This window comes from Cervus canadensis, chromosome 7 (assembly GCF_019320065.1).
Source record: "Cervus canadensis isolate Bull #8, Minnesota chromosome 7, ASM1932006v1, whole genome shotgun sequence".
Lineage (NCBI taxonomy): Eukaryota > Metazoa > Chordata > Mammalia > Artiodactyla > Cervidae > Cervus > Cervus canadensis.
The window spans coordinates 82,617,202-82,638,641 of NC_057392.1; the positions used below are offsets into that span (position 1 = coordinate 82,617,202).

The 21,440-nt window shown below is 37.7% G+C and overlaps 2 protein-coding genes across 2 annotated transcripts in view; one reads left to right on the forward strand and one right to left on the reverse strand.

Moving 5' to 3' along the window:
- Window positions 1-342: 342 nt before the first annotated feature.
- GFM1 (G elongation factor mitochondrial 1) overlaps window positions 343-21,440 on the reverse strand; it is a 49,991-nt gene continuing 28,893 nt past the window's right edge. The window contains exons 12-18 of the mRNA XM_043473898.1: window positions 19,399-19,536; window positions 18,231-18,313; window positions 8,463-8,625; window positions 6,802-6,946; window positions 1,664-1,824; window positions 846-899; window positions 343-685 (exon numbers count right to left, since the gene is read on the reverse strand). Of these exons, the coding sequence (XP_043329833.1) occupies window positions 554-685; window positions 846-899; window positions 1,664-1,824; window positions 6,802-6,946; window positions 8,463-8,625; window positions 18,231-18,313; window positions 19,399-19,536 (876 nt within the window). The 3' untranslated portion in view covers window positions 343-553. The remainder of the gene's footprint in view (window positions 686-845; window positions 900-1,663; window positions 1,825-6,801; window positions 6,947-8,462; window positions 8,626-18,230; window positions 18,314-19,398; window positions 19,537-21,440) is intronic.
- Window positions 12,455-18,201, forward strand: LXN (latexin). The gene is made up of 6 exons (XM_043473900.1): window positions 12,455-12,868; window positions 14,110-14,172; window positions 15,478-15,655; window positions 15,953-16,089; window positions 17,533-17,595; window positions 17,859-18,201. The coding sequence occupies exons 1-6, from the start codon at window positions 12,740-12,742 to the stop codon at window positions 17,955-17,957; spliced, it is 669 nt and encodes a 222-aa protein (XP_043329835.1). The 5' UTR covers window positions 12,455-12,739; the 3' UTR covers window positions 17,958-18,201.

The window sequence follows — 21,440 nt, forward strand, 5'->3', positions numbered from 1 at the left end:
GAATCACACTCTTAAAAAAAAAAAAGTGACACTCCAAGAAGTATTATGATATATCCAATTCACTTCCAAGTATTCAGCAAAACAATATTTTTTAAAAGAATGGAAGTATGTGACACAGATGGACAACAAACAGAAAGCAGATATGACAAATTATCTGATAAACACTCTTAACAAACTTCACTATTCAGTCTAGACGGGTGGTATGTGGCTGTTCTTTCTACTGTTTTCAGCTTTTCTGTATCCTGAAAATTCTCATGCTGAAAAATCTGCACGTTTATACATGTTCTAAGCTTATAAGTAGAACAGAAATAAGTCTCCTCTCTCAAATAAATATTAAATATATTTCAATAATAACCATATTTTATTTGAGGTATAAAACCAATCAACAGAGTTGAGATATACACAGAATCAACCTTTACATAATAGAAACTCCTGAATATATAGGAAGGGCTTCTAAAGTTACTTGTTTTCAGCCTGGATTTATTCCACTGGAATCCATTAAAGTATCCAAAGTTGCAGATACAGTTAAAGTTCGTCAACAAAGTGAGAAAAATTAGTTCTTGGCTTTTCCTTTTTTGACAGGAAGTTGACCTGTAGCTTCCAAATACTTGTTAATGAGTTCTTCTTGTGTAGCTGGTGAACATGGCTGGTATCTGCAATACTCCATTGTATATTCTCCCTTCCCCTGGGGGGTTCAAAACAAAAATCAAAAAGATTTTTAGAAACCAGGCCTCCAAAAACTATCAATTAAAGAAAGTCATGCAAAGCCAAGATTTCACAAAAATGATCATTTTGTAGGATGGTCCCTTGAAGAGCACTGAAGTAAAATTTAAACACCTGCTTACCTCTGTGCATGACCTAAGTTCAGTAGAATAACCAAACATATTATTCAGAGGGACCTGAAAACAAACACAGTAAATACTTCAGCATTGCCTACTGGAAAATGAGAAAAACACAGAAGCCTTAGCCACTTAACTCCTGTAGACTCAGGTTTCTACTAGTAACTCTTGGTTTAAAAGAATTAGAAGCCAAAGAAAAGCTTATTTTTGTTTTATTGAGAGTAGAAACCCCATTTGAAGATAATTTCATTTGACAGTCACAACTAGCAAATCGATCTTTCAGTTTCGCGGAGTGGACCCCACTGACGGCCCTCCCCCTCATCCCCACTCCCACGGCTGCAGCTCAAGTACTCAAGAGTGTTTCTTCTGTGAAAAGGTGACTATTCATACAACCTTCCTCTGGACTCCTCAATGATATGCCCACAGTAATGTCTTCTAGGAGACCTTAGGTAATATGACTAAACCCTTTCTCCCATGAACTTTAAGTAAGGCAAAGGAGATAAATATTATCCTAATAAATGAGAACATAAAAAAAACAGCTATGTAAATAAAGCTATCATGAGAAAGGAAGGTAATTACACATCTAAGAAAATGACATACAAAAGGCCTACATGAAATGAATCTCATTTTTACCTTTTACACTTAAAGAGATGCTCTAACAGCAAATTATAGAAATTGACACACACATATATAAGCACAAATTCAACACTCGAATAGGCAGGGAAATGTGCCAATTTGCTCTACAATTTCCAAACACAAAAGCTAATCCTGATTTTCTCCTGTGGATAATAAAAGCAAGGTTGTCAGTGACTAACAGTACTTACATCTGCATACAGTGTAAAATAGTCCTCAATTCCATCTTGTCCTGTGATTACCCCATGGCGTCGGTTAATTCCTGCAATCACTGGTCCTTGAAATTCATTTGGGGCTATAACTTCCACCGACATAATAGGCTCAAGAATACATAATGCTGTATTTGCCAGGGCTGGGGTTTAAAAAAATAAATAATACGTAAGTTTATTAATCTTTAAACAAACTGGAACTCTTTCTTTATCCAGATGTACAAAAAGGAGATAGAAAGTGCTCTCCCAAAGGTACACACACAAATGGTAAGATTAAAATATTTGATCTGGACTCATTTTTCTAGCAGCAGTAGCAGTCACTCTTTTAAATGGAACTTCCAGAAAGACAACACTTAATTCTAATATTACTATGTCCATTACCATATTTTTATCCTTAAAAATCATGAGGTTGCAGAGAATAATATAAAAGGGGTCTTAGAACAACATTCAATAAAGTCCTTTCCCACTTAAATTATGCAGTTAAGGGTCACTAATTTTTTCTGAGATCCTTCACTAGCTGTTGAGTCTCTGACCTAGGTAAATCAACCCTTTCTTGTTGGTCCCTGGCTCAGACCTACCTCTGACTCATTAGTCCTAATTAGTGAGTTTTGATTTCAAAAGAGGGATATAAGTGAGCTCTGCAGATTCCAGTGTCATTAACGAGGCCCTGCAGAATTCTATGTAGACATCTAAAGCAGGAGACTAAAAATTCTAGACTGTAGAAGCAGCTCTATTTCTTGTAACTTCTTGGGTTACCACAATGGCTGGGCTTCCTTGGCTCTAAATAAATGTAATTAATGCAGAACCCAGGTGGTGCTAATGGTAAAGAAAGTGAAAGTGAAGTCACTCAGTCGTGTCCGACTCTGTGACCCCATGGACTGTAGCCTACCAGGCTCCTCAGTACATGGAATTTTCCAGGCAAGAGTACTGGAGTGGGTTGTCATTTCCTTCTCCAGGGGATCTTCCCGACCCAAGGATCGAACCTGGGTCTCCCGCATTGCAGACAGACGCTTTACCGTCTTTACGAGGGAAGCCCTTCTTTACAGTGCTAAAGAACCCACCGGTCAATGCAGGAGACATAAGAGATGCAGGTTCAACCCCTGGGTTGAGAGATCCCCTGGAGGGCATGGCAAATCACTCCAGTATTCTAGCCTGGAGAATCCTATAGACAGAGGAGCCTGGTGGGCTACAGTCCAAGGGGTTGCAAAGACTCAGACACGACTGAGCACACATGCACAGAGGTACCCAGAGAGACGGATGTTAACAGGCATATTTAGTTACATATTATCTAGTGTTTTCAAAAGGTCAGTAATAATAAAAGAGCTCAAGTGTGAAAGTCATCATATCCTAAAGGGAAAGAAAGGGGCCAAGTATACAGTGTCCATCCCTTAACAGTTGAGGGTAACCTGTCCAATTCTGTTTCATATTCCCCCACTCTCCTTTTAATTCTTTCTTTCTTCCTAAATCCACCTTCTGATTCACTTGCCCTTCTCCATGCTTTTCTCTATCCCATTCTGTAATGACAAGACTCCAGAGCTAATTCATCCTGCCATTTTTCAATAGTCACATGGCAGCCAAGTCCTAAAAGCAATTTTTTCCTGAAGTAGAATAGCAGGAAGTGAAAATATCCACACCATCCATCACAAGACCTTTAAGTCTAAAGTGGTGGGCAGAGGTGGTGATGTTTCTATTTCAGTCCACTAGGGATAAAGCTGAAAACACCATGCTGGGTGCCAAAGAGTTTTGAGAGGAGGCGGTCAAGGGCCAGGACCCTGGCGAGGGTTTGAGTCTCGGTTCCACCACTAGCTAACATGGAGCCTTGGGCCATTTAACTAATTACTCTTGAGTCTCAGTTTTCTGAACCATCAGGTCACTGTGGAAGATAAGATAATTCATGTACTTAGCATAATATTAGTACACAGCACAAAAGTCATCAATAAATGTTACTGTGACTTCTCTGAGACAAAAAGCTGGGGATAGGTGGCATGAACAGGTCAAAGGTAATATGAAGGGAAGAGGGATAAGCTTTCACTATGCCCAAACACATATGTGCAAGTGTGTTGTGTGCTAAGTCACTTCAGTCATGTCTGACTCTTTGTGACCCCATGAACTATAGCCCGACAGGCTCCTCTGTCCATGGAATTCTCCAGGCAAGAACACTGGACTGGGTTGTTGTGCCATCCCCCAGGGGATCTTCCTGATCCAGGGACTGAACCTGTGTCTCTTATGTCTCCTGCACTGACAGTCAGGTTCTTTACCACTAGCACCACCTGGGAAGCCTATGCAATGTTTAAGTACATTCTGATTTAATAGTGTGGAATTACTATCTGCAAGCAGCTGGACATGCCCATTTCCACAGAGTTAAGTATGAAGAAGAGCCAGGATTCAAACTCAGCCCAGGAGATCAAAAAAGGGACAATGATGAATAAAATGAGCTAATGTAATCCTGGGTAGGCCTTTATTTCTCCTATAGAGTAACTACAAATTAAATGTTTGTGGGGAGACCAAGCACAGTGGTCTAAATATTGGCTGAAGAAAATGATGGTGGGACTTCCCTGGTGATCCAGTGGCTAAGACTCTGCGCTCCCAATGCAGGGGGTCTGGCTTCAATCCCTGGTCAGGGAACTAGATCCCACATCCTGCAACTAAGAATTTGAATGCTGCAATTAAGAGTTTGAATGTCACAACTAAAGATCCCACATGCCACAACTAAAAATATCCTGCAGCTACAACGAAGATCAAAGATCCTGCATGCTGCAACTAAGACTAGGGCAGAAAATGAAAAATTAAGAAAATGATGGTAACGGTTAACATCCATGGGGTGAACCAATCCCTGAAAGAACATTTAATTTCATGTTTCCATTTTAGTTACATCACTGATTAATTTCAGGGATAAAGTTTAAATTGTGACTGAATATAGTTCCAGTGTTCACTTTTTAAAATTAAAAACATATGAGAACATGAACTATTTTTCTCCCAATTTTGATAACAGAATAGTTCAAAAGTATAGGTTAATCTGATATTAAGCTCAATTATCAACATCTACCACCTTAAAACTCTCATATGATAATCAGTGGAGGTATGTGTATGAAAAGATGATTTTCTTAAGAGCCCAGCCCAGTAAAATTTTTTTTACTCTTTTACACTTTTATCTTTCAATCATGGAGAAAAAAGAATCGGATGATGAAACAGCAAAGTGACTCTTTTTTCATGCTAGCACCCTGTTTATTTGCACATATTTTTCTGGCAAAAAACCCCCACAATACTCCTCAGTTCTATTATCATCTAGTGCTTTTCCTCTGCATCCCCATCAGGCAATTAATCACACATAAGAATATCTGCACACTTAAGTATTTAAAAACTAAATGGTATATACCTGTTTAATTAATACTCATAGACACACAGATTTTTTTCATGGATATACATATGTGTGTATTATGGACATCTAATCTACATTTACCTATATTTCATATAGGTACAACTGAAAAGCATGACGCTCTTTATTGATTTTACCAATTATCTTGCTTTATGCAACCTCTATCCAGGAAAGCTGCCTATTTCCAGAATAGAATAGTTGGTGATTTCTAATTTGTCTTAACTATATTAAAAAAAGTATCACAATGCATACGTTTATGAAATCATCACTTATTATATCACAGTTTTGTCAACTGCACCTCAATAAAGCTGAGAAAAGTATAAAGTGATTACAACTAAATTGTCAATTTAAGACTTATTAAAGTGGTAAACACCTTTGAAGGCAAAAGGCAGGTGTTATAATCTGCTGCTGCTGCTGCTAAGTCACTTCAGTCGTGTCCGACTCTGTGTGACCCCATAGACGGCAGCCCACCAGGCTCCTCTGTCCACAGGATTCTCTAAGCAAAAATACTGGAGTGGGTTGCCATTTCCTTCTCCGTCATGCCTAATAAAATCTTACTTTGTGACTTTGTTTCCCTTTTCCTATTAACACAATTGTCAGGTTGTGACAAAGTTTCTAGATCATAGATTTCAACTGCATTTTTAATAGACAGCTAGCTGGCATAAAGAAAATGAAGGATTCTTTTACTCTTTTGCAACTAGGAAATGAAATAAATAACTAATGGCTCCCATTAAGTAAAATAAGGAATTAGTGGCCTGGTCAAGAAATAAGCAACCTTCTCCAGCCACTGCCCCACACCTAACCACAGATGCAAACAGACTAAAAATAACCAAGTCCAAAATGCAAACACAATCAGGAAAATCCTGCTTCTCTGAATGCCTGGAAATGAAGTGTTAGAATTTTCTGCTGTCCATTTTGACCTTCTTTGATAAAAATATTTATGAATGTCTTATGAATTATAATGTAATTTCTGTGAAAACACACTTCTGGACATAACTAATGAATTATCATATAATGGATGTGGAAGAGATGACAAACACAATGAATTTCTTGACTTTCAGTTATAACTTAAAATTCTTTTGTTGAATAACCCTGATGTCAAACTGCTGTGTCATTTGCTTTTCTCTCTTACAAGCAATCAATCAAATGCACCTGCAATTGCTTATGGTTCTGGTATCATCAGGGTTTTAATACACATTATTATCCTTGTGAGAAAGGTTGACAGTTTTAGCAGTTTAGTAAGAAATCTGCACTGAGAATAAAGTTTACTGAATTCTTTCAAATGCCTAAAAGCCTACAATGTCATATGTGAAAACACTGTTTACAAATTTATAGATTTTCTGACATCTGAATAAATTACTAAAAATAGCATGACTATAGTTAATGTTTCTTTAAAATATTTCTTAAAATTCTAAGCATTTGTCTTCTTTATTAAAAATACAGCTTACAGATTATCTATGAATTTAAACATATGAAAAATACCAGATAATTGAAGAGAACAAAGTAGGATCTTAGTTTTGTAAAAAAGAAAACACAGTAATCTGTCCTCACACTGATTCTATGAAAACCTGTCCAGAACCTTCGTTGTTCCCCGGTGTGCTGCCTACTGCCCCAGGGGAAGGGGGTAGAAGCAGTGGAGGGTGTCGGGAGGAAGACCTAAGCAGCACAGTGCCGCCTTTTGGGGCTCTGGTGGTCCACTAGGGAAGCAGACTCATCCATGTGGCAGGTGCCAGACGCAGCATACCTTGTTTAAGAGCACCTTCTCCTGCTCGGATGAAAGAGATTTCATTGGAATCCACCATGTGATGTGCTCCATCTTGCAGAACAAACCGGAGCCCAGAGAGCTTGTGACCAGACAAAGGGCCCTTCTCGCAGGCATCCAAAAACCCCTGTTAATGAATAAGCTTCTTGAGTGTCTCTCCACTTGCAGGTGCATTAAGAAAAACCCTCAAACATTTTAGTATTCAGAAGTTTAACATTTTCATGTATATTTCATTTTTTTTTTTAATTTCTTTAAAATTGAACAGCCTATTTAAGCTTTATTATTGTGGAATGTAGATAAGCAATCACTTTCTCATAACCTAATATTCAACAATTACTAAACTCTTGTGATACATTATAGAGTCAGTATGATCTTAATTTTACAAGGCATAAACAGAGGAAAGGCAAATCTAAGAAATTCCCTAAAGTAAAACTTTAATCAAAACTGACATCAACAACTGTGTCTTAAGCTCCTACTCTACACCCATCACTGCTCTGACTCACTGGCAGACCACTACATAATAATTTTTGTGCTACACAATGTAAGAACTAAAATTAAAACATTTTTCCAAAGCAATTCTTTTAAGACACAGCTTTATTGAGATATAATTGATAAACAATAAACTACACATATTTAAAGAATGCAATCTGATATGTGTGCAGTTCGTTTTCATTCATTAAATACTTGTAGAGTTGCTACGATTCAAGTTAGTCTACACAGTTGCACGTGTAGTACAATGTATTTCTGACATTTCAAAACTGTTAACTCTGAATGCTGTAAAATATCTAAGCTTTCCTTCACCTATGTTAATCTTGGAGAATAAAAGATAATTTAAATTTGTGTGAATGACACATTCATTTGTGTGAATGACAAAATACTGTTTTGAAATTAAGCATAATGGATGAAATACACTAATCACAAAAAATGCTACCAAAATTAATGCTAAAACCAAAATCATGATCTGTTAATAAAGACTTCTAAGTTAAAAGTTAAAAGATTTTTAAAAATAACCTCAATCTTTATGAATAGACAGTTGCTAAAGGTTTACAACAGTCTTAAAACCAATGACGTAGAAAGCTACCAAAACACAAATAACCCCTTCTATGTGCAAAGCACCTCACAATTCCCAAAGAAATGTCAGAGTCTTACCCAATCTTTGATTTTGTGAGGGGTTCAGGATTAAGTACTGTATGCTCAGTTTACAAAAGAAAGTGGCTCTGAACACTGATTTACCCAAGGACGTATTAATCATTAGCGGAGATGACAACACACGCAGGTGTTGGAAATCTTAATGCATGACCATTCTACTACAAGGGTACTGCATGGAAAACTTTCACAAACTCCTAACGACTACTACAAATTTCAGTTACTAATTATAATCAATCAAGTAGTTTCAATTTATCGAGAAATGTAATAACTATGATTCAGAAACAGAATGATTTCCTCTCATTGTCATAGCTTATATTTATAGCTCTTGAACTTAATGATTCTAAACCAGATGGAGAGCTTAATCAGATAAAGCAGCAGGACTGGAACAAAACCGAACCACAGAAGACATGATAGCAATATGATTTGATATCTACTACACCGTTTTTTATTTTTTTTAATGTAATAAAGGCTTTTTTTGTTTGTTCGTCTTTTACCTTTTCCACAGCAGGCACAAACTGCTTTGGTACATTTGACCCAAATGTTTCATCTGAAAACTCCAACTTCGTGTAGTTCTCTGGGTCCAGAGGCTCCAGTACACCTATCACTTTTCCATACTGGCCCGCCCCACCTGATTGTTTTTTATGTGTAAACTCAAACCTGAAAGTAATATGAGAAAAAAAAATCAACATAGTATAATTACCAAAATGAAATAAACTCCTACTAACTGAAATGAAAAACCACCTCTCATCAATTTTACTTCTTCCTTCAAATGGGATGGCCTTGATATAAAATTTTATTATAGAATTTATTTAAAAAGGAATTCGCTCCTTTCTGTTCTTACTTAGAGGTGGGGTACACCATCAAGTAATCCATGGTTTTAATTCTGCTAATTTATCTGAATTTCACAAGTAGAAAGTAAAAGTGTTAAAACAAAAAGTCAGTGGAAGGTTCTTATTCTAACCTACATTCCAAGAAGCTTACCCATTTTCTTTTGGAAACAGGGTTCTGTTTCCCTGGGACACAGGGTTCTGTCCTGAATCTCTCTGAGGACAGTTATCTGAAAATAGGAGTTATGCAAGTAATTCATTCAGATAGTTATTTGATTTTACAACTTGGACACTATGGACTAAGAAAATACAAAAAGGGGAGCTTCCGGAAGGATAACTAACACCTGAAAATGATCAATGGCAAAATCATCACAATTAACATAAGTCCTCCAAATAGACACATATATAGACACAGATCAGTGTTTACTTCAAATTATTAAAGACAACATTAATAAGATTGCATAAGCATCTTGTATGCATATTAAATATATGTAAATATAGGCTACTATATCACTTAAAAAACATTTCATGAGTTTCTGTTTGCAAGGCATTTTTCCTTTAAACTTCAACCTTCCCCAAGACCATAAGATCGAAGAAGCTGGCTACTTTCAAAGTTATCTGCAGATAACTGCAGGTAAGTGGACATTAATGAACATCTGTTCCTGCACAGAGATCTGTGAATGGTTTGGCAGAAGTAAATAGCAATTTTAGTAGGAGATGTCAGCTTGGAATGAGTTTCCATAGGCAACCTAAGTGTGAATGTGCCTGATGAACTGCCTTTAAATAATGTTGCAGTCGCCAAGTTTCAGGATGGGCTGGCGAAGACAATGCTGAAAGGTAAACAGATATCAGAACTAAAAGGACAGCAGAAGAGAAATAACTGCCAAATCACCACAGAATTACTAAGGGATTCCAAAACGGGCCCACTCACATGTTCTCAGGTATGCTCAAGTTCTCCAAGACAACATAAATTTTGTTTTCAATTTAACAATAATATCCATACAACATACTCTAGATCTGTGCTGTTTATATGGTAATCACTAACCATGGATATTTAATTGAAGTTAATTAAAATTAAATAAAATGTAAAATTCAGTTCCTTAGTTGCACCAGTCACATTGCAAATGATCAACAGGCAATGTGGAGAGTGGCTACTGTCCCGGACAGCACAGCCCTGGAGGACCAGCTTACAAACGAGTTATCCATACAGTTTCAGGGATCCTGGCTGAGTTTATAACCTAGTGGATGCCAAATAAGAGGATGCAAGTGCCAGGTTTGTGCTAAGCACTTTTTATGGACTGTAGTACTTATTCTTCACTACAGACCCATGAAGTAGGCACTATTTTTTTTTATCATTACTTTACAGGTGAGAAACCTGAGGGTCAGAGAAGCTAAGTAACTTGCCAAATGTGATGCAACTCTTAAGTGGCCAGAATTTGCACCAAGACCAACAATCAAACATGTTTTTAGAAAGATAGTAAGAATGTAAATATTTAACCTGCACATGATGCATTCAACTCGAAAGCCTTATAAGGACGCTGCACAAAGAGATTTTCCTGGAGCTTAGAGAAGCGGAAGAACTTAGACACCACTTGGTAAGCAGTGAATAGACATGCTAAAGGTAAAAGAATCCATGCTCTTGTGGTCAGACCACTGGCATTCTGTGAAATAGTTTCATTTTGGCAAAACATCATCTCTCACATAAAAAGTTAATGTTAATTAGAATTGTGTTGGTTTTACTGTATATCTTATTTTGTAGATTTATTTTGACTTTATAGTCTTACCAAAGTTGCAAGCCATAGGTGTTTTTACTTATTTTCAGTTATTTAAAACAATAATTTAATTTGCACAATCCCAGAGACTTTATAATAATTTTGCTACTTTCAAGGTAACTCATACATTATTCAACTTTGAGGATAATGATCTCTTGATTAACCATTAATGAAATTTTATCGAGAAACTAAGATCTATCTCAAGGACTCTACAGGGATAAGATTCTCTTAAAACAGTTTATTTAACATCTACACAGGCAGCTTAAAGTTTTTAATATGTGCTTCCCAGGTGGCTCAGTCTGCAGTGTGGGAGACCTGGGTTTGATCCCTGAGTAGGGAAGATCCCCTGAAGAAAGAAACAGCTACCCACTCCAGTATTCTTGCCTGGAGAATTCCATAGACAGAGAAGCCTGGCAGTTTACAGTCCATGGGGTTGCAAAGAGTCAGACATGACTGAGCAATAATATAATAATTTTATTTTTAAAAGAACCTAAATTGGTATGTGTGTTTTTAGCAAATAAACACCTGATATTGTCTGTCACCCAGCACCTCTATTACTACCCTTGTTCTACAGAGATGGTAATTATTTTTGAAGCTTTAAAGCTTCAAACTGGTGACTTTGGGGGTCTCAAATACTGTACTTCTCACAACTCTAACCGGTAATAACACAGAAGATGTTAACTAGCTGCATGTGAAACTTTAAAATTTCATTTTCAGCAAAAAGATCTATGTAATTAGAATGTATTTGACCACTCGTTCTTGGGTACTACCAAAGGAGCACATAATTCACACAACTATTAAGAACACACACAGACAACAATCTAACAGGTTGACTGTTAGATCAATGATTCACTGGCCCCTCCATCAAAAGAAAAAAAACAGCCTTCAATTTTTTAGAAAAAGCCTTAAGAGGAGAAACGAAACCCTTTCTTTCTCTAGTTATTTGACAGCTGCTGGCTAATATAACTAGAAAGGATGGGAATGCCTATTTACTCCGACTTTATTAATAAACAGATTTTAAAGGATATTTGAAGAAGACAAAACATTACAAATACATTTTTAACTTTTTTTTTTTTTTTTTAAAGCAACACAACCTATATATCTGCCCAAAGAACCTTCAAAATCCACTTTGGGAAAAATACCTAAGAATCTTTATTTCTAAGACAACAAACTACAGTGTCAGTTTGGTTACATATCTGAAGAAAAGGAATCTTAGCTGCCAATTCGACAGCATTTCTTAAGAACAGCCTAGACTAGTGCCTTTAAAGGTGACAGAAAGAGGTAATTAAGAGATCTGGAGAGTAAAAACGCACTGGCTACTCAAAGTTTGTGCTTGCTTAAGGAGCTTTTAAAAACTTTTTGTCAGAAGCTACTTAAATGTAGTGCCTTGTATAAACACAGTTTTAAATTACATTTTAATCCTCTTTCAAAGTGATCCAGAAAGTTGGAAGCATGGTGTCATCAAAATCTTTTCTAAGATTAGCAGAGGAAGAGAGGGGTCCAAGTACGTTGTAAAATTCCCCTGCCCTAAATCCTCCAAATTAATGCTATTGTTTGCAGTCTTTCAAACCCTGATTTGGGCAGAACCGGTCCAACATCACAGAAACCTGGGGATGAAGAAGCTTGCTCCTGGAAAGGAGAGGGAAAAGGAAGAAACGCAGTGACTCCCTACCGGGAGCTCCTCTGGACTTTGCCCCAGCCTGACACCGCAGGTGGTGGATGAGGAAGTTGCTCCGTTCTGCAAGTGAAGCAGCCAGACTTTTCACGGAGGGGGAACTCAAGCCCCAGAGGAGACGCTGCAGTGAGGCAAAAGCCAGGACGCCCGTCCCGCGCCTCGGTTCGGGTTGATACCAGGAAGGCTGTGGTCCCGGGCACCCCCACCCCTCCCCACCCCCACTTAGAGGAGGAGGGGGCGCTCGGCGCAGGAACCGGAGAGGACTTGCAGGCGGCAGCAGGGCGGGGCTCCACAAGGGGCCCCGGCAGGAGCCAGCTCCCAGGCAGCCGCTTTCGGAATCGGAAGGAGGGAAGGAGAGCGAGCGGGAAGGAGCCGCTGACCCCGCCCCAGCCCACGCCCAGCCCCCAGGCGGCGGGAGGACTTTTCCGGCTGGGCTGCCCGGCAGCAGGCAGGACGGGGACGCGGACGCTCGCCAGCCCAGCCAACACTCCGCAAGAATGGAAATCCCTCCGACCCACTACCCGGCCGCCAGGGCGGCCTCGGTGGTCGAGAGCTGCATCAACTACCAGCAGGGGACCCCGCACAAGGTGTTTCTGGTGCAGACGGTCACACAAGCCAGCCTGGAGGTGAGTCGGGCAGGGGGCGGCGGGGCACGGCCAGCGTCCCTCCATCCCCTCCGCTCCCGGCTCCCCCGGGCACCATGCCTGCTTCGGGTCTCACTGCTGCCTCTCTAGAGAAGCTGGTATTTCTGGCTTTTCTCTAGTCTCTGGGGGCAGCCCCGGGGCTGTTGGTTGTTTTCACAGGGACACACACACTGATACAGTTTTTATGGGCACTATTACAAGGAAATGGATAAATGTTCTCAGTTTGGGGCGGCTTCTCCCCCTTCCCCCAAGTGAAACCTAAAGGAACCATTTTCGAAAGTTTCTTAAAACGGGTACCATGTTTCTCATCTGCTGCTCCAATCTGGACCAGCAAAAGCTCTGGTCTTGCGTAACATTCTTCACTGCCTGTATCTTAAGACTAGTCGTTCATTTGACCAAAACGAAGGGTCAACAGACGAACAAACCAAACCAGAAACTGACAAAACTGAAGTCAGAGTGAAGGAATTGTGGGCTGACCCAAACACTGCTGCCGCTGACTGCTGAGTGAGGGGCGCTGTCTGGCTAAAAGGGTAAATTAAGTGCTATGCTTAAGACCTTAGCAATCACTAAGCCTGTTTCCATTTTACTGACATCTAATGGATCTGACAGAAGTTTAACTGCTAACAGTCTGTAAGAGCTGACAGGGAGTACATATTTCAAAACCACACTAGGTAACATAATTAGGTATAAACTTTCAATTGTATCTTGATTCAAAAGTGAAGTACCTAAATGTTTGTCTTACTGTTATAAAATTTATTAAAGTCTCATTCTGCAGGTCCACTAATACACAGGTAAAAGCAGTACTTAACATCTCTAACCACTTTGCAGTAATCTCAAAATGGAATTCTGTTTGGAGGCTTTATGAAAAATCTTTTCAGTGGGTATCCTATTTGTCATCTTTAGAATTAAAAATGTTAAATTTTCTTATGTGGAACTTAGGGTCACAGATCCAGATGTCAAAGTTCTCTGATGATTTAAAGTGAATTATAACCGAATATACATGGTTTTATCCCACTCTTTTGTTCTCATCCAAAATAACCCTGCTTAGAGGACCTACTAAATCAGCCCTCACAGACAGAGTGACATGCTTTGCTCAAGGTCTAAGGCTTTAGACGTTTACCTCCAACAGTCAGCTTCCCCCGGCCCCATCAAAAGAGCATGGATTCCCCTAACCATATAAAGACTTTATTTGTTGTTATAATAACACATTTTCTTAATTTTAGGATATTCCAGGAAGAGGACATAAGTATCGTCTTAAATTTTCTGTGGAAGAAATTATCCAAAAAGTAAGTGAGATATCCTTTATTATGAAATAAAATTTGATTCCTAACATTCCAGGTCACCTCTGCTGATTAAATCATAGGATTGATTTGGTTTTTTGGGTTTTTTTTTTTTTTGAGAAAAAGTTGTTGTGAAATTCCTGCCTCAAAAAAAATGATCATCATACAAGGGTTAGTTTTCACTTTTTGTGTATTCTGAGATACACTTAGTATTTCTATTGTGCTATTTAGAAAAGAGGCTCTAGATACTTCAATACAAATAAATTTCCTTTAAAAATGTTATATATGCATGGGTCAGTGTGAATTTATGCCTAATATGAAGAAGTGAAATAATTAACTCTAATCATCATTAGGTGTTTTTTATTTCTGTCTCATTCTGTTTCTTTTATTTAAAGAAAGCAAGTGCTTTTAGTTATTTACGAGCAACAGAGTGGCCAACTGATACCACTGTGTTCCGATTAGAATCCTTCAGTAATGGGGCAGGGCCAGTTTTAAAAATTATACACCTCTCAAATTATTAACGAGATAAACTTAAAAGGAAGGAACTGCCAGTTGTACTGTAACCATCTTGAAATTTTAAAAAACTTGCCCATTTGTTAAGCATAACTAAGAGATACAGGCTAACAGAGAGAGATTCACTAAAAGGCATCTGAGCTGCTAGACGAATATTCATCTAAAGCAGAACCAATGCTACAATCTTCTCATTTTACATCTGGATACAGATTGAAATGAATCTGAGTTTGAGAAAATTTCTGTTATTTCAGGAGGAGAGAAGAATAGAAAGACAATAAAGTCAGACTAAAATCTGCTTTAGAGATGGACTTCCCATTACTACTGAAATACATTCAAAGTTTTCAACGAATTTACAAGATTATGAGACTTTATATGTTATAAACTAAGTTACTTATTTTTAGCTACCTCTAAGAAAATCAACTTCCCTAGTGGCTCAGACGGTTAAGCATCTGCCTACAATGCGCAAGACCTGGGTTCGATCCCTGGGTCGGGAAGATCCCCTGCAGAAGGAAATGGCAACCCACTCCAATACTCTTGCTTGGAAAATCCCATAGATGGAGGAGCCTGGTAGGCTACAGTCTACAGGGTCGCAAAGAGTCGGACATGACTGAGCAACTTCACTTCAAGAAAATTACTGGGCCACCATGAATTAGATACCTCTGAAATAGGCACATTGAAGTCCAGTCTGAAGTAATACCATAAGGGGGACAATGCCTTAAAGGTTCTATCTCAAAGAATAATAATTAGTAATGGATGTCCATTTACATGTAAAGATCTTTTGCAAAATGTTTCAAACAGGAAGTTACAGTGGACTGCACAGCTGAAGTGCTGTACCCTCCAATGGGACAAGAGACGGCACCAGAAGTCAACTTCACATTTGAAGGAGAAATTGGAAAAAACCCAGATGAAGAAGATAACACATTTTATCAAAGACTCAAGTCCATGAAGGAACCTCTAGAAGCACAAAATATTCCAGGTATATAAATATATAGCAGAGGAAAATATTTTTCAATTTTAAAAACAGTATCAATTTACCTATGCTCAAAAATGTTAAGATGTTTACATTATGCTGGAAATAAACTGAATTTCACAAAATATTCATTACTAATCTAACAACAATAAAGGTCTTAGGACTTGATAGACATAGCTTAATTAAATTACTTTCTGCACACATTTGAAGAAAACTAAGAAATGACTTAGAATTTACATTTAAAAGGTTAATACTCTCTATGTAAAATAATTCCATTTATCATATAAATATTTCCTTCACCAGACAGTTTTGGAAATGTACCTCCAGAAATGAAGCCAGTTCGACATTTAGCCTGGGTTGCCAGTGGTTATATAATATGGCAAAACTCTACTGAAAATACATGGTATAAAATGGCAAAAATTCAAACTGTCAAGCAAGTGGTAAGTAATTTCTATAAAATACACTCTAAATAGGTTCAGTATTTACAAAAGGTGTCATAATTCATGACGGATAAACAGTGCCCCTTCGGTCATTTTGTATTTACAGTAGTGAACTCAGTATTTGAAGGGGAGGTCAGTTATCAAGGCTGGACAAGGTGAAGCTGCAGTTTCAAGAGTGAAGTCTTCAGTTATAATTTGGCAATGGTTTTTGTGTGCAGCGTAATACAGATCATTTCCTTTGGCAACCTAAGTTTTGTGTTCTGATTATTATAATCATATGATAATGAAACTACCTCTGCTTTTTTCCTCTCCTCAAATGTTAGTGCCAGAGCTAGATATAGGGTTGACATTTTCCCCACCTGGATTCGCCAAAATAAAATACTAAGTCTGATAGAACTACTCCAAATTGCCTCTTTCTAGACCTTGAAGAGATTAAAACAAATTCTTTGAGTTTAGCTTTATTAAGAGGTTTAAAAGAAAAATACTAGTCAACTAGTAGTATTTAATGGAATGCAAGAAAAAGATTCTCTAAGAGAAAAGCACTTTCCATTGGCTTTTCTCAGTTTGTTGATAACAAACTGCAAGAAAGCTGGAGCACCTTTACTCCACTAACTTTTGCAACTACTTATTAGATACCTTTGGGCTAGATCACAGATAAGTAACCTTCCTGATCTTTACCTTATCCTTAAAGGAGCTTCTTTGTTGATATAGTCAAAGAAAGGATTGTTTCAAGAGACTATAAAGGGAGAATACTTTTATTCAATCCTGGGGCCACTTTATTACTGTTAACCAAAGGAGCCACAGGATTTTTCAGTGCCTCATTATAAGTGTTTAAGAGCCTTGTTTAAGTACAGCAAATTTCTGATGATCAAGGTTTGAAACTATGTAGATATGGTATTTCTGTGTAGTTGATGGAATACTTTACATGCCCAAAGCAGTAAGCAGCATAGATCAAAGCTTTAGTTACAAAATCAAACATTATATTTTATTATTTTCAGTTTTTTAAAAGAGAATTTCTATTATAAAATTGGTTTTCTTTAGTATAAACACTCATCTCAGCTGTTTATCCCCTAAACAATGCTTTTTTGAGCAATGGAAACATTAAAGAATCTTAAATGACAAATTATAGACTGTAATGTTCTAAATGTTCAAATTATAGACTATAATGTTATAAGTTCCACAACTCTCAATTTGTAAATTTTTTGGCTGTGCTGTGTGCCACGTAGAATCTTAGTTCCCCGACCAGGGATTGAACCCATGCCCCCTGCAGTGTATATGTGGAGTCCTAACTACTGGACTGCCAGGGAATTCCATAACATTCAGTTTTTAATTTTACTTAAGTATTATCATCATCTACTAGTGAAAACTGATTTTTAAAATTAAAATATACTTTTTGCCAATGATACTAAGTTTTAAATGCCAGGTTTTTATTTTTTATTATAGCAAAGAAATGATGACTTCATCGAGTTAGACTACACTATTCTCCTTCATGACATTGCATCTCAGGTATAGTATCATTTATAATGTCACTTTGGAAATTGAGACTCACTTTCTAGCCTCAGTGTATGCCTTGTTAATTTTGACTCTAAATCAGAATTCATGTAAATTCAAATAGGCACCAGGTTGAAGTATATTACCAGTTGTAGCAATTTAACTTGTCTTGTGCTGTCTTTATGAGGACTGTTTTATCTCCAACAGAATATAAATCCAATATAAATCCTAAATGTTTTTATTAATTTTATCACAGCATTAGTTTCTTTTACTTGCAGGAGATTATTCCTTGGCAAATGCAAGTTCTCTGGCATCCACAATATGGTACTAAAGTAAAACATAATAGCCGTCTGCCAAAGGAAGCACAATTGGAATAAACAAGGACCATAACACTGGATAAAGTGTAAACACGCTTGTTAATGATGACCTGTATACTAGTCTTCACTGATATCTAGCTTAAGGGGTTAGACAAATCCCAAAAGTGTCATTATGTATAAATGGCCTGATTACAGTACAGAACTATATAGCTTCCATAATAAAGTGCGTCACAGTGTCAAAGTGTCTTATCAACAGTAACAGTGCCATGTGTACCCCTAATAAAAGCTTTTAATTCCAGCCTCATAGCTTGTTTCATCATGTTGGATACTTACGGAACAGGGGCCGTAATGGTCTCTCTGAAAGCAACTTTTGGCTTTCCTGTGATACAAGGACAGCCATATTCTCTTTCCATTCGCTAAAAAGAACGAGAGAGATCTTTTTTGATATATTTAAATTAAAAAATAATAAACTAAAACAAGAAAAATCCTAAGAGTCTTAATTACCTTAGAAGCATTCATTTAAAAGTGAAAGTGTTAGTCACTCAGTCATGTCCGACTCTTTGTGACCCCACAGACTATAGCCCACCAGGCTTCTCTGTCCATGGGATTCTCCAGGCAAGAAAACTGGAGTGGGTTGCCATTCCCTTCTTCAGGCAATTTTCCCAACCCAAGGATCAAACCCGGGGGTTTCCTGCATTGCAGGCAGATGCTTTACCATCTGAGCCACCAGGGACGGTTATGATGAGCAAATAACCAACCTAAAATCACTGAAGTACCTTATGAGGATAAATACATTACACACTTTTACAGATTTTATATAAACAAATTCTAATTTAGACTGATTAACTTACACTTACCTCCAGTTGATCTACTAAAACTTTTACCTTTGCTCCATTTTATTACATGTTCATTGGAAAGGTATATGGATCTATTGTCATAATTTTCTACTATCTCAACTTCAGAGATACAGTCAGAGCCAGAATTTTTAATCATAGGTCAGATGTATTAAAAAAATAAGTCATATATATTTCGATTTCATTTATATACACATAAGACCTTTCCTAGGAAAGTAGGGTCTCCATCTACCCATTTGTGTAACTACATTATATTGATCGTCAAGTACTGACTTGAGAAGAAAACAGGTAAGAAATGGCTTGGAGAGTGAGTACTGGTGGACTGACTTTCTCAGCAGGTTTCTCCCTGAGGTTGTCCCCCTAAGGCTGAGACCTTAGGGATACACCTGACCCAAAGAACCACGACCTACCTATGGATGGATGGTCTGACTGCAATGTTTTACAAATAAGAAGGTTTAGAGATCAAAAGTAATTAATTAGTAACAGATAGTAGAAGATGCAGTGTACCACATCTGGATAAAAAACCAGAGTGACATGAAGAAAGAACCACTATTAGTTTATGACCATTAGACTGAGAATTCTTGACTTTTACGCTCTTAAAACACAGACATAAAGGAAGTGACTTTAACATCCTTGCTGTTCACTACCTGAGCATAGATCTCCAGGTGTAACTCTCCCATTCCAGACACGATTGTCTCCTTGCTCTCAGGGTCAAAGTGGACTTTAAATGTGGGATCTTCTCTTGTAAACCTGCCAATACCTTTTGAAAATTTTTCCAGATCATTCTTAAAAAGAAAACAAAAAACATTACACATTGTAATAAGCATGATAAGCAATGAAACTGTTAAAACAATTTGATTGGATGAAATCAAATACATGTGCAGTTAAATAAAAATGATCTACCATTTAAGTTCTAAATGCTATTTTAATATATGAGCTTGCATACCACACAAGAGAGCAAGGAACAGCTAACTTACAGAATTTTCTTTTCACACCAAGATTCAAGAGTCTAAGACTTAACTCTTTGCCCTTTCCTACTGACAAAATCTCTCCATTTGTGGAAAACTCCCCACAAAACAGAAAGTAGAATCTGTGTTACAGTTTAGAATTCCTAAACCAAAGGATTGGTTGAGGCTGTAATCAACTGTAACTGTGTTACAGTTTAGAAATCCTAAATCAAAGAAATCAGCATGGTCACCAAGACTCTACTGTAGGTTCGAGAGATCAGTTAAGACCAGCGAATGCACATTGAGATGTCTCCATTTCCAAATAATCTACCTGGATGTAGTTCGATGTACCTCTATCCTCCTTAGATGTTAATTCCTTATGTGGTAAGCAGAATGATGTTCTTCTTTAAGGACATGCCCCATTCCCCCCAAATCTGTGACTGTTACCTTACCTGATAAAAGGGACTCTGTGGATGTGATTAAGGTTACAGACTTCATATGGGGAGATTATCATGAATAATCTGGACAGGTCCAGTGTAATTGCATGAGACTTTAAAAATGGAAAGGAATGAAGAAGGGCAGTTGAGAGATGACAAGCGGGAAATAACAGACAGGAGATATCTGAAGCATGAGAGGGACTCACTTCACTGTTGCTGGCACTGAAGACAGGAGAAAGGGGGCTGTGAGCGCCTCTAGAAGCTAGGAATGGCCCTCAGATAACAGCACGGAAATCTCAAGTCCCACAACAAGGAGCTGAATTCTGCCAACAATCTAAGCAAGCAAGGAACCAAACTGTCCCCCAGAGCCTCCAAGAAAGGAACACAATCTTGCCAATACAATACTTGATTTTATCCCATTAACAACTGTGAATTGTGACCCATATAACTGTAAAATAATACATTTGTACTGTTTTTAAGCCACTAAGTTTTTGCTAATTTCTTATGGCAGCAATAGAAAATTAACATGCCCTGAATCACCAGTGTTAACAGCCAAATACGTGGTTAAAGAGGTGTTAATGTGTTTTGTTTATGTTATCTGAAATTCTAACCACAAGGCTGCAAGGTAGAATTATTCCCATTTTACAAGTGTGGAAGCTAGGTACAGAGAAGTCAAGATTGCTCAAGGCCACACAGCTAACTAGGAATGAATCTTAAATTAGTCTGTCTCCAAAGTCTTTCCCCTTTTCCCCGCATTGGCCAGGGACTCAACTTACAAGCTGCCCCACTACTGAGATTCAGGGTTTTATGCAGGGTTTCATTATTTGATTTGTACTAACTCCAGCAAGCAGACAACCCTGAGACACCAAAAAGCTTTATGAATATTGATCCATTTGATTTCCATCCATTATTGTGAACTATCAACAGTAAAATGTCTACATAAACTCTGAATTTAGGAATAAAGAATAATATTTTTAACTTCTAGTCCTTTGTCTTCCGAAGGGAAAAGCAACCTATTTGGCAAAGAACCTTGAACAAACTGGCGTTATCACTGTGGTAAGATGTAAGGTTCGACTTGCTTCAAATTTCTGAGATGGAGTGACTGAATGTTTCTTGCCACCTCAACATTCTCTTTTCTGTAATTTGAGAAGAAAAATCTCAAGTTCCTCAAAACAGATGAAGCAGTAGCCGTTAATATATCCATAAGACAATAAATCAGAACATGTTCTATAATGATAGTACCTAGATGACAAGAGATCATACAATGTTCACTCAATGCATAAAAGAATTAATTTCAATATAGCG

Coding starts and splice junctions, on each gene's coding strand:
- LXN (XM_043473900.1), top strand. CDS start 12,740: ATGGAAATCCCTCCGACCCACTACCCGGCCGCCAGGGCGGCCTCGGTG. Junction 12,869..14,109: donor TCACACAAGCCAGCCTGGAG/GTGAGTCGGGCA, acceptor TCTTAATTTTAG/GATATTCCAGGAAGAGGACA. Junction 17,596..17,858: donor TTCATGACATTGCATCTCAG/GTATAGTATCAT, acceptor TTTTACTTGCAG/GAGATTATTCCTTGGCAAAT.